The 18,071-nt window shown below is 37.0% G+C and overlaps 1 protein-coding gene across 1 annotated transcript in view; it reads left to right on the forward strand.

The window, feature by feature from the left end:
* Positions 1 to 8,949: 8,949 nt before the first annotated feature.
* Positions 8,950 to 18,071, forward strand: part of astn1 (astrotactin 1) — a gene marked incomplete at both ends in the record, with an annotated part of 379,418 nt that continues 370,296 nt past the window's right edge. Inside the window, one exon of the mRNA XM_079244285.1 lies at positions 8,950 to 9,259. Within this exon, the coding sequence (XP_079100411.1) occupies positions 8,950 to 9,259 (310 nt within the window). The remainder of the gene's footprint in view (positions 9,260 to 18,071) is intronic.

The following is an 18,071-nucleotide window of genomic DNA, read 5'->3' on the forward strand; positions in this document are numbered from 1 at the left end:
GGTTACAATTTCAGTCCCTCCATCTGCAGCTTTCTGTTAGATTAGTGAAGTCAGGTTGAAAATGATTGTTCTGTTTGATTTACAAACCAAAAAGAAAATATGTTAATCTTCTAACTGTTCTTGTGAGTACTGTTGATCACAGTCATACAAGCCTATGTAAAACGAACTGTTCAGAGGTTTTAGAAAACTGCAGAGGGAAGCAATAACACACACATCTTCAGTGTCATGTTAAAACCTAATTATAAAATATTAGCTGATGAATATTTATAAATTTTCCTTGTAATAAAAAAGAAAGACAGGATGCTTTAAAAGAGCAGAAAACTGGTTTCAACCTGGAGGTAACCACCAAGGGGCAGGGCACAGCACTTGGACTCTGAAAGAGAGGGTCTTGGCTGTAGCCTGGAGAATGAGGCGGGGTTGGATGTCTAATCCCAACCCTAACTCTAATCCAAACCCTAACCACGCCCATTTGACATCCAACCCCGCCCATTTGACATCCAACCACGCCCATTGAATGTCCAACCCCGCCCAATATCCAGCCCTGCCCCATTCTCCAGGATTAGAATGGGGCAATGCTGAAATAGTGAACAGGCTAATCTTCCGGTGACATTGGACTTCCCCAAAATTTCTGTAAACAGTTTGCCACTCACACAACATGTTACTTCGCATCAATGCAAATGGCCTATGAGCTAAACAAATGCTAGGGATGCATGACAGCTATGATACATATGGATACGCACTGCTGATAGCAAGTATTTCCCGACCCAAAGACTATGTATAGAGGGAGACGAAGGATGAACAAGACACTAGTGTTATTCAATAACTGAAACATGGTGAGAAGCAAAGCCAGGAAGTAAAAGGAACTGGAATGAACAAGAACAACTATTGAAAAAGAAAAAAAGCAAAGAGGCAAAAAAAAAAAAAAAAGAAAAAATTCTTACAAGCTGGTGTTTTTCATCCACATTTAAAGAAAAAAAGTTACAAAATAGATTAATAGGACAGCGTGGTGACCTGAAGCTCCACAACTAAACTTGAGCAGAATTTTCACACATATTCCATATTCAGGTTAATTCGGGATCTATTTTGCATCTTGTCTCTTCTCTGAGCTTTCTCTATATCTTAAACGTCAGCCTGATGTTGACTTTTATTTTGTCCTTTGCTCTGATCTTTGATCTATTTCTTTCTTTCTCTAGTAGTGAAAAACAGTATATAAGCCATGAGATGTAGCAAGTTAATTATGGTCTCTAAAATGTATATAATAAATCTCAGTTTGCCATCAAAATGAATCAAAATCACAGAATTTTACGGGACAACTGTGTCGTAATCCTTTATATGAATCTTCAAATACTCATGTCCTTTTCTTACAGCAAAAGAACAATACAATGTTGAAGAATATGACAAGCTCATAAACTGGATGAAAGTCAGTCATACAGAAAGCTATTGTTTCCTCTTCACCTTAACTGTCAGGACACTGTTCACTGTCTTCATGTGTGCCTTGGTATAAATCATAAATAAAAAGCATATATTTTACCTTAATTCTAATTATGCTTCCATTATGAATAAATGACTAATCTAAAACTTAATAAGTCAGTTCTATTTGCCTTAGTCCCCAAACATTGTTTTATGATTGCAGCACAAATCATTTTTAACATTTCTCATGTGAGATTGTGGTGATGCATTGTTCATATTGTAATCTTCTGTTGTCCTCATTCTAACAAGTTAAAATCCCAGATACAAATAACAATTTCTACATCCAAGAGTAGTGCTTTTCCATTTTAGTTCCATACAGCTTAGCTTTAATCACAATATCCAAAAAATCAGAATCAGAATGGTTTTTATTGCCAGCTACAGGATAAAGGGCATTTGGGTTGGTTTTGGTTTTAGCTGCAAAATAGAATAAAGAGTGCAAACACACATAAAATCCAGCAAAGGGCTATTAACAAATATACAAGTGTTTTAAATATGTACACAAATGCTCACAAACATAGAAATAAGTAATGGTATACTGCCTTTTAAAGATTTTTTCCACATTGTTCTCCAGTGATGTGAACAGAATTCCCTTCAATACAACTCACCCATCATTATCCATTTAATTCAGTGACCTCTATTTGACCCAGTTTCCCTGAAGCTGGAGCTGCACTTTTATCCAAGTAAGACCACACATCCCCACATTGCAAAGAAATAAAAACATGTGACAACAAAAAAAAAAAAAAAAAAAAAAGTTTTCCAACCTCAAAAGACTTTGAAAAGTTCCAGCCTGTTCCAGCAAAGATTAGAGAATATGACATCAGAAAACTGCCAAACGTAGAGCACAAAGTGTGCAGGTGGGATGAGAGGTTCAAACTGTTTTATTAATTCAAATGAGGCAGGGCAGAGTGGGTTTTTGGTATAATCAAAGAACAGATAGGTCTTACATTTCACTCCCACTAGCCAAAATTTCCTGTTATTTCAGTCATTAAAGGTTTGTCACATTCTATGGTATGATGAGACCACTGATTATCTGATCACAGTTTAATAGGAAGACAATGTGGAAGACATGAGAAATCAAAGTGAAAAAATGCTTCTAAAAATGTTTTGAGATGTCTGGGATCATCAGAGCAGAACAACCATGACTATTGTTTTTATTTGGATTTAAAATGGCCTGAAGAGCCCTTGTTGAGCTTTTAGGACTTTTCACTGGATTATAAGGGAATCGAGAGTCAAGAATTGAAGTTTTAACGCCTCACAAACTACTTTAGAAACCAACTATTATCTGCTTGAGTATGCTACTAAAAGAGTCATTTGAAGAAGGTGTGACATTATTCAGCCTACCAACAGCTCTGTAAAATACCTTTCAAATGAAATACAAGCTTACTGTAGTTGGTGTCTTTGCTAGTTTCCGTTCTTTGAAAGTTGCCTGACAAAAAGAGGTTGATGAGAAAGGGAGGGAAATGCAACAATATGCCACAGGCTTTGACTGAAACCCAAAGAGATAAACAACGATTTACACCTGCTGGTTTGGAATTCAGGAAACTGACTGAAATAAATAAAAAAGATCTTCAGTTATGACTTTATTTACAATCATTTTTATCAAAACTGAAAAAGTCAAATCAAGCCAGCCGCATCGGTCTCCGGCTGCAGATTTGCAGTGTTATGTTCAGGTCATACTGCTCTGCACAATGCATTCCCTTTCCATCTGTTAAGCCTTTCATGCATTGCTATGATTGGCACAGTTGTCGCAGAGCCATGAAACCAGTGATGTCACTGGCACAGAGTGGATTTATTAACCACCACACCGTCTGATTCATATTAAACTTCTGCCAACATTTTCTAATTCTTTTCACTGCTGCAGGTTGGAGAAGCCCACAGGGTCTGTGTTGCAAAGACCAATTTATTCATCTTTCTCCCATTCACAGTCAAAACAGGAGGATGCTTTAATGATGGAGGCAACTTTAAGAGCTATATAAACACCGATGATTCAAGAGGATTGAGAAGGAAATGATCTACAAACATACACGCACACAGAAAATACATCTATACAATGAAATCCACTGCAATTTCAGGGTTTTACAATCCTCTGGCTGTAGCTTAAAAGGCTCTGCATAATCTGCATCCGTTTGTCTGAAGTGGCATGTTTACATCATGTGCTGAGCATTTGAAGAGGCTGTAACTGTATCTACTGCAGCCTGATCCGAACGTGCTGTTGGAAGTTCCAGCAGCACGATGACAAAGGCCTTTTCTCGGGTGTAATCAACTTTGCTACCCACGCAGGGGATGAGGGGTGAGGGAGCTGAAAAGATGAATCTGTTTGGTTCTGATCACAGAACAAGTCATACAGCAGGCCAAACCCTCGCTAGTTTGGCAACGGGAAGAGTCTCAAGATTAAACAGTGAGATCTTTCTCTTGATCAGGCTCGCTCAGTGTCCCCTCCCCGCCATCTCTGCACCTGCTCCTCACAGCCCACTGATGTATGTGCTCTCTTTTCGCTACCCCTTACTTTCTCACTCTCTGCATCTCAGCTGTCACTATCTTTCTTCTGCCCCCTCCTCATCTCCTCTTCCCCAACGTCACCTCCTTTCACTGCTTTTGATTATCGGCAGCGACTCGGAGCTTGTGCGAGCGTACCTATCGCAATTTTATCTCTGCCTGGCTTGCAATCACTTTCACATGTGCACAGTCTGACAATCTCTTTGCACTTACATTCATTTTCTGGTGTCCATCTCTCGCTCTTTTCTGACACGCACGCTCACACTCACACTCACAGTAACACACTTTGTTAGAGAATGCAGACAAAACTAAAGGTGACCCGTTTTTTTTTTTTTTTTTTTTTTGTGTTGATCACAGTATGATAAACAAAGGAGACGCGTCTTTGAATCCATGGCAGGAGCAATGGATTTCCTTTTTTTTTTTTTCTCACCAAATCAGGATAGTTTCAGTATGCTGCTAAAAGCACAATTAAACAGGCTTCAGATGGCCTGAAGATAAGTGGAGCTAAAAATAATGGTATTTTATAGATTCTTGGTGAGAAGATGAGTGACTTCTGCACTTTAACAGAGAGATCAGAGGTCCTGTGTGGTGTAGAAGAGCTTGGGTTTGGAATAAAGGAGAATGCAGACAGAAATATGCCCATTGATATTGAAGTTCCAAACTGTGTCTTCAGTTGGAAAGAAAGTTAATTAATAAACAGAAATATTTTAGCACTACTTATGGGTAAGTAACGTGATGCTGCTAGAATGAATTAATATCTTCTGGCTTTGCAGCATAGTGAGGCGCCTCAGGCCTATATTTTCCAAGAAAAAAAAAAAAAAACAACATTTAGAACCTAATTGTAATGTCATTTGAAACCATATCGTGGTAAAGACTTGATGATAAATATGGCAAAAACAAAAACAAAACAAAACCAAAAAAGCTCACATTAAAGTGCATTTTTCCTTTAACAGGAAAAGAGTTAATGTGACTATGATGGTACAGTCACAGTAGCTCATACAAGTATTGCTAACAGATTAGCTCAAAAAAACACAGAGAGACAAAAAAAAAAAAAACAACAGCCACTGTAGGTCTGAGCAGTTTTATTTTCAACAGCTTCTGCTGAGTCATAGTATCACATAAAAATAAAAAGATGAAAAATATGTTTTGGTTCAAGTGGTGAGACTCACCTTAAATACCAGCTCATTGTGCAGGTTAAAAACATTTCTTTCCTCATGCACCTATGCATGAGATCTGCACAGCAACTTTTAATTCATTTTGCTTTTAACTATTTTAAGATAATTTCGGATTTTATTGTGATTTTGCTCTTTGTGTTGTCTGTTATACTTTTATTACACAATCTGTAATGCTTTTAATGAGTCACGGAAAGCACTTTGAATTGTCTTGTAGATGAAAGGTGCTATACAAACAAACTCGCCTTGCCTTGCCTTGTCAGTTCATACACTCAAAGTTTCTGTGGTCGAGACAACTCAGATAAACAAGTGTCAGGTGTGTTCAAATAAATTATTTTTAAAGTCCAAATTTTCTGATTCTAAATTAAGTCCAGACTCAGTATGTTTGTGGGAATGTATTCTCCATACATGAAAATTCAATGTTCCGCAGAAATGCAAACAAACCTGAAATGCCACATTATTTCCTTCATTTCAAGCAAATTATGCCAGCATGTAATTACCTCTGGCTAACTAACTAACTAACTAACTAACTAACTAACTACATAAATGAATAAATGGACCTGATTCAAGATAATGACGGATCCATGTACCAGCATTTGTCATCCTGGGTTCTGAAGCTGTGTGTTCCCGTGTGATTATTGCAGGCCTCTATTTCTGGATGTTCTATTACTCTCTGGACCCCACTTAGATCATCTTGGCCAGTGCTGTTGGCAGAATGAACCCTTCTCTGAAGTCAGAGCAGCAGAGATGCTTTTATAGGCTCAGGGTATTTTTTTTTTTTGACATTTACACCTGACAAAACATCTCATACAGCTGGGCCGAAATGAAGTGAAGCTCTAAGGTTAAGGAGAGACTAAAGATAATCTTGAAATACATGTTGCTCCTATTACCACACAAGGAAAACCTTTTTTTAAAAAAAACATGAAAACATAAATAAATAAATCAATAAAAACAATCTGCTAGGCTAATTTAAACTGTATAAAGAAATTGAGTTCAAGAGGGCAACTGTATAACAAAGAACCATTCGCCACTGATGTTACTGAAATTATTCCAAGAATTCTTAGCTGAAGCTTCACCACATTCTATGCAATAGAAACTGAACACAGCCAGATATTTTATTTATTTATTTATGTTTTTTTTTATCACTGGTTGCTTATAAATAGCATTTAGTGACATATCTCTTTCTTGGTGCAGAAACCTCGACAGGTTGAGCAAACCTTTTGAATTGACTCTTAGATACTCTACTTCTGAATGCCGCCTGGCACTTAGTGTTAACAGCACTTCCTGCAGGTCTTTGCAGAGAAATGTGTCTTGCGAAGAAGATTAAACTTAAGCAACCATCGAATTTCTAACAAATGATGGAATAGCGTGTTCGATGAAGGCAGTTGTCAGTTTATCAATTTCATGCTCTGGGGAGTATTTGCAAGAACTTGGAAGGGTAAATAACTGGAGTATTGGTAGGCACATCAGGAGAGGAAAAGGTTTCAGAGTGAAACTTTGCAAGCAAGTAATTTATTTTTAATATGTTGTAATTTATTGACATAGATAAATATTCTGCATCATGCCAGCTCCTCATTTTACAGAATCAGATGCTGACATATGTGAAACTTGTTCAATCTTGGAAACTTCTCACAATTTACCATGAAGTAAACTTCAAATTTGCTTTCAAGTTGTACTTTTAGACTGTCGAAGTAATAACGGCTTAGACATAAAAAAAGAAAAAAAAAAACAAAAAAAACATAGACACCCAAATACTGGACAATTTTTAAATAGTGATTCAAAACTCTTTAACCAGCTTCTTGGGGAACAATCAGCCCACCATAAATAATGAATAGACTTGCAAATTAGTTCCCTTATTCTCTATAATCACTGTTTAGTTTTGAGGAGTTCACTGTGAGAGGCTGACTGTTACTCTTCCCAGCATTTTATTTGAAGCTTTGATCCTTATTCCTGCCCTATTTGGGTCTTGTAAATAGTTTCTGTAGGGAGCAGAAGAACACTCAGAGAGAATGCACTTAATGGGCGACTGCAGAGCTGCTTAAATATTAAATGGATGGACAGTGGTGACACAGAAAACGCAATCTTCTTTTCTTACGGCTTTGCATCCAAATCCAAATTGCAGTTGTGTGGGGATTTAGAGTCGAAAAGACCTCCATAAATTTAATTCTCAATGCTGTTTAAACTGAGTATGTGGATGTTTTCAGTGGTTTGTTTGAAATATTTCCCTTAAAAATTAAGTGTGGTGTGATGGATGATACTATTGTCTTGTCATAATTAACACTTTTAGCACTATATGGTGTTGCTGCATAAAGGTGACTACTGAGAAACTGCCTTCTGCTACAACCATGCTGGTTGTGCACAGAGCAGCTGTGAGTGATAATGTTTATTTTTATATTTTATTTTATTTATTTTTATATATACTCTGTTCATTTTATTTATTTTTATATATACTCTGTTCATTTCCATAATCCAATTCTTAAAAGATGACAATACCACAGTGTAAGATTGCACACAAAAGATTAATCGGGTCTGTTTTCAACTCTTGTGTTTAAATTCTATTGCTTATATTCTCATAGTTGTTTACTGTATAAATGTCGTACATACATATTTGCAGCTATATGAGCTGATTAATTAGTGATCAACTACTGTGTCACCACTGGGTATACAAAGGACCATTAACAAAAAGGGCTCAGTCACTGTGTTGCATTTATTTTTTAGTTAGTTTGACGTAGAATTGAACTTCAGTCTGTCAGCGAGGCCTTTCACTCTGACAGGGATTTCAGTATTGCAAATTTACACAAAAAAGGCTAGGTGGCAACAATGCTAGAGAGCTAGTAGCTACCTCACCACATCACACACAGCTTATTCTAATTTGCTGCAAAAGCTTTCAACTTAGTTCAGTTTTCAACATCTATAAGGAATTTAGTTAACAACATAGTGAAAAGATTCAGGTAAGAGACATGCTGCTTTCAAAGTGATGTCATCTCTTGTGGAGTTGCTGGTTAGTTTACGAGGACAATGTCTCATCTTTCAGCAGAATGACACCACTGTGGCTTCCTAGACACAATGCATGCAACAAAATCTCCTGCATGCAGTCCTGTCATGCATTTAAAAAAAAAAATGTACCATATAATGCTTCATTAGGAAGAAAAAAAGACAAAAATCACTGAAGTTTTGTATTTTGTTAGAATTGACACTTTTTTGCAGTAATTTATTCCATTAAAATGATGTTTCAATTGTAGCTAACACAGACACTATTTATGGGACATTACAAACACTGACGGCACAATCAGTAAGTGAGTGCATCTGCACCATCAACGGTGCAATTATGCACACATCCAGGCTAGAGTCCAAAGCATCAAGAGGTCAGGTTCACAACTACAGTGCTGTCCCTTGGAGATGATATGCAAATTTGAATGTGAGGGCAAATATGAAATTAAATTCAATTTAGAAAATGCTTTTGTTCATGAGACTCTGGGGCTACTTTGGGTGGATTTGCTATTTGGAATCTATGCTGAGCCATTACAGAGCTATTTAGAGAGTTTATCGATCAATTACAGTAAAGGGGTCAAAGGCATTAAAACACCACCAAACAGCCACACAGTCGGTGCACAGCAGTGTATCTACAAAAATCATGTGACTGATCATTGAATAGAAACAAGAGGCGTTTGTTTTCTGCACTGTGAGAGCCCGCCGGTGTACCACACTCCCGCTCACTCACTCAGCTTCCCTCTCATCCACCGGGCTGGGAGACTCCAGCAGCCTGCAAGAGAAACAGCGAGGAGGGGGAGAGGAAAAAGGAGCGACGGAGATGGCGAGCATCAACATGGAGCCGAGACCGCTGCTGCGGCTGCTGGGGCTTGTTTCGGTCCTCCTGGCCTTCCTCGCGTCTCATGTCCGCTGTCTTAACGGCGACGAGGACCAGGGCCAGGACACGGAGTGCAAAATGAAGAGTGTCACCGTGTCGGCGCTGCCGTTTTTGAGGGAGAACGACCTGAGCATCATGCACAGTCCGTCGGCCTCTGAGCCCAAGCTGCTGTTCTCTGTCAGAAATGATTTCCCCGGAGACGTCGTGGTGGTGGACGACCTGGAAAACACCGAACTCCCCTATTTTGTCTTAGGTGAGTTTTGGAAACACGATGGTCAGCGTGCTTCATTAGCTTCTAATTGAGAGGATTAAACCCCGCAAACTCTGCTGTTGCACCGCACATCTGTCTATTAGCTCAGGCCTGGCTACATTACCATGGTTTCACTGTTTTCATAAATGGACAATTCAGCAGCCGAAATGGACAACCAACAAAAGTATCGGCTTTCAAGGGTAAAAACCTTTCTAACAGCTGATAATTAGCCAAACAGCTGTTAGAAAGAGCAACACTAAGCACTCTTTGTTGTAAAAACAGGCCTGGTAGCATTCACTTGCTAGTAAACACTTTCTCTGTTGGCATAAAAACTAGACATAAATTGACAGTAGGCTACACTAGAGGCACACTGAAATGAAGTTTTATTAATATTTTCTTGCTAGCTTGTGCTCATGGCTCAGTTAGCGAACAGGTGTGAAAAATAACCTGCTAGTTGACACGCTAGCAAGGACGCAGCCAAACTTTACAGCCTGTACAGCAACTTGCACGTGTTTGTATTTATGGTTTATCTGTGCGGTCTGTTTCTTCATATGTGTTTTCGGTGGATTAAAATGTAACCCTTCATGTCCCTTGTTAGTTTTTTTTGGTTTGTCAAGAGTAAAAGAAACGTACAACAGGAGAAGCTCACGTAAACTGGATTTTAGGACAGCCTTTAATTAATGAATTAAATGCAAAATTAATGAAAAACACTTTATTAATCCCCAACGGGGAATTCAATGGAAGAAAACTGCAAGTTTGGCAGGAGACGCTGGAGTTGAGGGTGTTTAAATTGGCTGGCCGCTGTCCGTGGTGCTGAATGTCTGCTGACGCTCTGCGTGACAGCTGCTGCTGCACGAGATCATTCTGCATGCAGCGGCACGAGACCATCTTTGTGGCCTTGTCGAAGTTTGAGGTTACACCGAGCTTTCTCTGCTTTGTGTTGTAGAAAGTTTGTGTGAGAGTTGTCCAAACAGTAAAGATGGAGCAGGCTGTGATTTGGACATTTTATCTGCTGGTATCTGCTTGTTGTGAATGTTTGGAGCGGTTCCCCACATGATTCACGTGAAGCTTTGTAGGATCATGTTTTCTTTTGTTGTACCGATAAAATCCTTAAAAAATGACCAATATTTCTTTGGAAGTAATATGCTTCACAGAAATCAACTTCTTTGTACAATTTGAACATGACTTAACATTTTGGTGTTTCAAAAAAAAAAAAAAAAAACAACTCCCAAAATAACAGAGCTATGCTAAATTCCACATTTGGTAAAACTTTTTTTTTTCTGCTATGACTTCTCTGAACTAGTCTGTGATGCTGATGGAAATTTGAAGTGGTGGTGCTTAATGTGTAAAACCATGAAATGGAAATTTCTGCTGATTTGAAAGATTCAACAGCGTTGAATAGATGGTTTTAAGACATGTCGTGGTGAAGACATGGACAGTGTGTACCCACACAAAATTCTGCTTCATGGTGAACAAAGTTTTGGGTTAAGTGTGAAATTCCCAAGCTAAAGCTAAATTTGTCCTTATCTTATCTCATCACTTCATATGTGTATCATGTGACAAGATTAAAGCCTGAACTTCTCTGTGAGAAAATTGATTGGTTATTTTTATAACCATATTGCGAAAACAATTTCTTTTGAAAATGATAAGAGACAGTAAGTCATAGATGTGAGGAAGACACATGAGGAAATGTAAGGAAGTCTGTGTCAAATAATTATCATATGTTCATCATCTTAAATTCATCTGAAAATGTTACCATTTAAATTAGACTCTTTAGTTTTATTCACCGTTATAGTTGGAACTATAATATAATTCATGTTTTGCAACAGCCCGCAGCAGAAATCATGGAAGCTGATGTGTTGCTGCAGGGCGTGCAGATACTTGTGGCTGACAGGTCTCCAGACCATGATAAACAACAGGTGCAGAAATAAAATAAAAAATAAAAAAAAACCTTTCAACCAAAGTGAATGTCCAGAAAAACATGTCAAGCTAAAGTAGAACTAAGTTGTTTCCATTTATAGAATTTAACACTTGAAAAATTGGGATTTTTTAAATTATTTTTTTTAACAACAAGGACAACTATCTGAAATGTGCTGTTGCTGTAAACAACCCAACAAGTAAAAAAGCTCACATGATTTTCACAGGTTATAGAGTTTAGGAAATATATAAGTAAAATACTTTACCTTTCTATAATGTGTCACACAGCAGCGACATACAGTATCTCAAGTAACAGCAAAAACCCTTTATATTTGTGTCTTTTATGGTTTTGATTTTTTAAAAAGGAGGAAATGAAGTAAATCATGAATTCCCTGCATGTCAGGAACTTAGTAAGACCCTCAGTGGTGGTTTTGTTTTGACTGCACTTTGCAGATCCTGCTAAAATCTTACTGCAATGCTATTTTCTGTAGATCTGTAAATCTCTAGAGAGTGTAAATGAAATAAACGTATCTTTAGCAACCATCTGTTAAAAAGCCCTTTGTGGATTTTCACATGTAATTTGAGAATAACCTAATGACTAAGGTATTCTTCATTCCTTTTCCATTTTGTTTTCTTTCTTCTATGCTTTCATCTCATCTTAAATTTCTGTTTTTCTCATCTAGCAGTAAAATACTGCTTGAAACTCTGATTGCTACTAAAGCTCTAAGATGGTAATCCTTCCCATGTACTCTGTCAACTTTGGAAAAAATATGACATTACAAATGTATTCAGGTTACTGCTTGTGAGCACTTAACTGTCTTCTTATTGGTTTCTCTCGATTTGTGAACATTAACAACTTTCCTTTTCACAGTAATGTGCAACATCGTAGAACAGTAAATGCTCCAACACATCTTTGAAGTGTTGAAGTTAAACTGTGATGTTGAATCATCAGCCCAACTAAACTTATTAAGTTTCAGGATATTTCTATAGGTTTTATCACTGTATTAGAAGAAAACATAGCACCCTCATCATACTTAAAAATATTTCTCTTTAGGATATTGCACCATCCTTTACACTGCCTAAATCAGGGGTGTCCAAAGCCAACCCTCAAAAGCCGAAGTCCTGCAGGTTGTCATTGTATCCCTGTTCCGACAAACCTGGCTTACATCAAATGGATCCAAAAGCTTATGAGGATCTGCACAATGTCTGATTAATTTGAGTCAGGTGTATTGGAGCAGTGAGACATAGAAGACCTGCAGGATGGAGGACTGGAGCAGGACACCCCTGGCCTAAACTTTTGCATGTTTTTAAGCCTTGGTCTCTCTGTTTGGCATCCTCATGAAACTGAGCTTGAAGGAATTTTAAAAGATTTTACATTTTTCCAGGTGACTGTTTGTCATTGTTTATCTAGCTTAGTCTCATCATACTTTGTAGTTTTAATTTTCACTTCTACTTACCCAGGGGTCATTCCAGGTGACGACCTGAAAAAGTTGGTTCAAACATGAGCGATGCTGTGCAAACTTGCCCATATTTGTGGCTGCGCTGCAGGGAGTTGATTGTACTTTTCCACTCAGCAGTGGATGCTCAAGCTTTCATCGCAATGAGTAAAATGTGGTTGTACTGTCACTGAGATGGTGTATTTCTATGCCTGTTTTAATTAACAGACATATGGATGTGGGGAATTGTCCTACATTATAAATATCCTGAATGATGTTTGCAGCATTATTGAGAGTATCCACCTTGAGACCACTGGATCTGAATTGTTTGAATAGTTCATTTAAAGGCCTAATTTAGACAGCACTTGATTCATTATGGGGTAGAGGAATCTCTTAAGACTGGCGCTGCATATTGATGAATCTCAATTTGTGTCTGACATTTCTATGTGTAGCTTTCTGCTCTGGGCCGGAAAACTTTTAATGAAAATTCACACCGGGGAGGCCAGTGCAATTCTGCGTTTGGGGTGCGAGTAACTTTTCTGCTTTCCAAATACAAACAGTGCAACAGCTGCTGTCTTTTATTTATTTGTTTATTTATACTCCTCCTCTTTTATTTCCTGCTTGATTTCCTTGGCTATTTAACAAACCCCTTTGTGATTTAAAGGGTGTCGGCTTTGAATTGCAAACCAGAGTTTCATGTTGTGTAAATGCCCTCTCAGATAACAAAGCATTTTGAGTCAACACAGTGTAGCTGTATTGATAAAAAGCAGTAATTGCATTTGAACCTGTGCGATAAGATTACTGCTGAGCTTCACTTTAGAAGAAGCACTCAGCTCTCTGTAGTTGCTATTTAGGATTTGAGCAGTTTTGCTCTAGCCTTTACTATGTTGTTGAGGTTACCACAGTCACGCTCTGATTAATGTGGCAAATATTCCTTTAAGCCTTTTTTTTTTTTACTCTCCTCATAAGAAAATAAGCTGTATACGTGTTTTTGTCAAGTGTTAATATAGTGACAGGAGACAAACCTGAGCAACTCTTAGGAAATCTAGAGACAATATGCAGAGATCCATTTCAGTGTAAAATTTGCTGTTGGAAATATGGAGTGTTTCCTTTTTGGTGCATCACTTTGGAAAATGCATTGGGATGAGTTTTGCTTTCTTGTGTTTGCAGTGTGGAAGCATTTCTTTATGCAAACTGAAGACATGCACTGATCAAAGCTCAAAAAGTATTTTCATCTGTACCTTGATATGCTTTATGAAAATCCAGTAAAAAGCATCTGAATATTTACAAATGTTAACTTTTTTCTTGGCTGTTTTGTTAATTAATTTGATATTTTTTATTTTAAATAAAAGAAATATCAATCAAAACAAAACATAATGACAAAGTTATTCAACTGACAACTATGCAAAAACCAAAGCAATCCTTCCTGTTTTGTATGCATGTTTTGAGCTATTTTTAGTGAGAGAATGCCCAAAGATGGGTGCTTTATTGATGTGTTTGTGAAAGAGATGGAGAAATAGAGGTTATAGCAATGCACTGTGAGCAACCTAACTGTGAGAAACAATTATATCAATTTCAAATAGTAAAACAATGGAAAATCAATATGAGGAAAAGTTGTCAAATGTACATGAGCATCTCTTAGTATCAGGGTTGCCATGTTAATAGATTTTTTTCTTGCTTTAAACATTCAGCTCCTTAAGCATGGATTTGTTGAAACAAGTATTTGTATTGAACAGGTAAATACAGATTATTGTTAGTGTGTTGAGGAAAAGAAATATGTTGCGTTTGGGGTGCTATAGATATTGGATGCTGCAATGGTATAGATTGTGAGAGAAAAAATGTTCCAGAAATGTTGCTTCTAGCATTCTCTGTGAGATGAAAAACATTCATGACATACATGTATGTAAAGTAACATAAACATCTTTAAGTAAGTTGAGCATTGGTCTGTTCAGAGGACCATGTAACTATAAAATGTGGATGCCTTATGCTCCAGCAAGTTGACACAAAGGGTTTTAATTGACTGTTTTCCAGTCCCATTTTCTAGTGCTTTTAGCCGTCTGACTAAAAGAATAAAAATATTTGGAAGTGAATGAGAGCAACTTCATAGGGAATGCTGCTTGTAATGGACAATAAGGTCTCAAAATAAAATGTCCGATATTTTTCAAACGACACCCGATTTTAGTCATTTTTTTAACTTTTCCTTCTGAAAAACAGAAAAAAAAACCTTACCAAAAGCAACATTACACCCAATTTAAGAACAGACTTGGGAGAAAAGGCAAATATTTTAATCTGAGGTGTTCGTTGGGCAATTTAAAAAAACGTGAAAAGAATTGCATTTTTTTTTTTGTTTTGGGGTGGGGTGGGGGTGGGAGGTTGCCATTTATAATCTTGTTATTAGGTCAAAATTATAAAAGTGTGGTCTCTTTCCTGGTTTCCATTAAACAACGGGTGACAATAATCAGACACGGGGTTTTAAGCACATTTTCTACCATAAAGTGATATAAAAAGTCAGAAATTCTAAGTATCAAATATGATACTAAATATGACACATACATGATACTTAAAACAAAAACTTTTTTTTTTCTTTTTTTTGGTGACATGCAGACATAGATCTCTTTAATTTCTCTTCTGTTACTTCTCAATATATTGCTTAAAAGTACATTTAACTGCTTTCCTTTATAGTTGGTTTAAAGGAAAGCACGATCAGTGTTTGAAAAGAACAGTACAGAAACCATTATCATAAATGGGAAAGTAGATTATGCTTTAAATGAATATAATTAAGCTTTCTTTTAAGCCTACTGATGCCACATGCTTCATAGTAAAACGACAGAGTATCACTTTAAATGCACAACCCTGGCCGCTTCCCTCTGTTTAATATACAGTAATAGCTTATCACACAGTCGTCCTCTCAGCAGCAGCAAGTCGTTCTGGCAAACACAGTCCCTCATCTTCCATTCCACCCCAAGGCATTTCATACTCAGCTAATCCCTGATAATTATTTGGGTTGTTGAAAACCTTGGAGACAAAGATATCATAACCATATTTAGGGATGCTTTCAATGTTAAAAGGAGAAACTATAAAGCAGATCCTTCATTTGAAGACGAGGAAAATGAGAAATAATATTTTAAAGCATGCTTGTTTTAATTAACACACCTTGCATAAATTTAAAAAAGTATAGATCTGGTTTCATGTGTATCCGATGAAGGGGCGCTACTTGGGTTGATTTAAATTCTACACATTTTCTTTACCATTTCTCACATTGGCTCACATTTTTCATGCCAAATTGCTTCTCTGTGAAGCATCTAAGAAGCAATTTGAGAAGGTGGAGGAGATTCTGTGACTGACAGTAAATTGTGACTGTGAGACTGTAGCCACTCGTTAGTGTCAGAGAAGCCAGGCTATGTTATTAGAAGTTTACCCTTTTGGTGTTGTGTCATAAATTGTGTGGGAGGTGAGGTAATAAAGTTGCCCTCTGGGCGAGACTTGAACTGTATTTTCTCTGTCAGTGATTTGCACATCTTAGTCGAAAAGCTTTGAGGGAGGTCGCTCTAAACTGCCTCCCATTCAGAAGATCTTTGTGGAACAGTAATTTAGCTTGTACAATTCATATCTGTGTAGGAAGAACACGTTGCTGCCACTGAAATGGGCATAAAACTTTAAAAGGGCTTGTAAATGTCATGGCATCTTTTAGTCCTCACTGCAGTGCGGTCATCATATACAGTGCAGCAAAGCAGAAAGGACTTCAATACCTGCTCGTCACTTAGCCTTCTTACATTTGATGTGCAGTTAAAAACCCATTAACCCATCATTAATGTAAAAAATAAAAATGTATTACTCTCCTGACATGTAGGCCTCTATATATGTTTTTCTTTTTTTTTTTTCATTCAGTGCTTTTACAATTCTGTGCACCACCTTTAATTGCAAGATAATTTTAACCTTTCATATATTTACAGTGTCACACCAGGTTGCAGTTGTTTTTATCCATAGCAAGTGTATTTGTTACACTTTCTTTAACTTAAGCTTGAGCTTGAAGCCATTATTTTTTCACCTTAAAAATGTATGACATGCTTAAAAATACATTAAAACAGCAACATTTTTCTTTTTCTCCCACAGTCTAGATGAAAAGTAAATAATAACACTGTTATTACTGGTGTTAATGCCGCTGCTATACGTTATAGTTATGTAAATACTGGGAGCCTCTGCAGTCAAAATGCCATGCTCTGGGCTTAAGCAATGGATGACAATGGATACAATCTGGCTGCAAAGCAGTGATGATGTCCATTTTTATCTGCATGTGAAATATTTTAAACCCGCATCACCTGGATTAAAATAATGGAGGGAGATTTGAGGCTGCATTGTTACAGGAGGATTTAGCTGAAAAACATCATTATAATTATCAATAACTGGCGAGAAGATCTTCACAGCTTTCCACAGTAAAGGTGGTTTCTATCACTGAGAAGAAATTTTAGCATGAGATGAGATCATGAAACAATGGCCTACTACTGCGTAGCCCAGAGCAATTAAAACCGCCCTCATATACTCCTGCCATAATGAATATGGTACAGAGACTTTTAATTACTGCACTTGTAAGGTATCAGAGGCACTTTGCTGAGCTTAACAAGCACAAAACTTGTATTAATTGGATTCTTGCACTACATATAAAGCTTTTCTCTTATTACAGGTGAGTTACATAATTACAGCCAACATATGCTCACATATAGAACCAGATGTTTTTCTTTTCTTCTTTATACTCAGCGACAGAACATCCTAAGTATTTTCGATGTGTCCAGTATACCTGTATAAGAAAGAAGTTGATAGGTCACATTCCTTTCACAGCATGTTCAGTTTTTACTTTTTAGGTTTTATATATGGATTTTTTTTCTTAGGCAATTAAAATAAAAAGTTTACTTTAATAATTAAGTCTGTAATAGCTGATTAATCTTTGATTTAAATGTTTCCCCACCTCACACGTTATTTGTTATTTTTTGTATAGAAACAAACATGCTGTGGCTTCTTATTAAAGCAGCTAATAACTGGTTTGAATAGTTAGTTATGGGTGACTTAGGGTTTGATTGTAGGAAAAAAAAAATCAGTCCATGTGAAACAGAAACAGTGTTTTGGACTATGATTGTTGCTCTGCTGGAGTAGCTCCAACCAGAACCGGGGTCAGTGACCTCCTTCCTTAGAGAGGTGGCTCAAACTGATACCTGGGAAATGTGTCAAAGCTTTTGACAGGTACTGTATATGTAAAGTTCCAATTTATTTATTTATTCATATTTTTCATTACTTCTTCTTTATACAGGTCAAATAAGAAACCATAAATAAAAAGTGCCATTGATATAACATTATTTACAACTTTGAAAATAAATAAAAAGGAATTATTTTTAATTAATGTGAGATGAATTAGATAAAACTACACTTTATTTCACATTTAATGGTACCTCATCACATTCGTAGCCCTG

This window comes from Telmatherina bonti (assembly GCF_933228915.1).
Source record: "Telmatherina bonti genome assembly, chromosome: 7".
NCBI lineage: Eukaryota > Metazoa > Chordata > Actinopteri > Atheriniformes > Telmatherinidae > Telmatherina > Telmatherina bonti.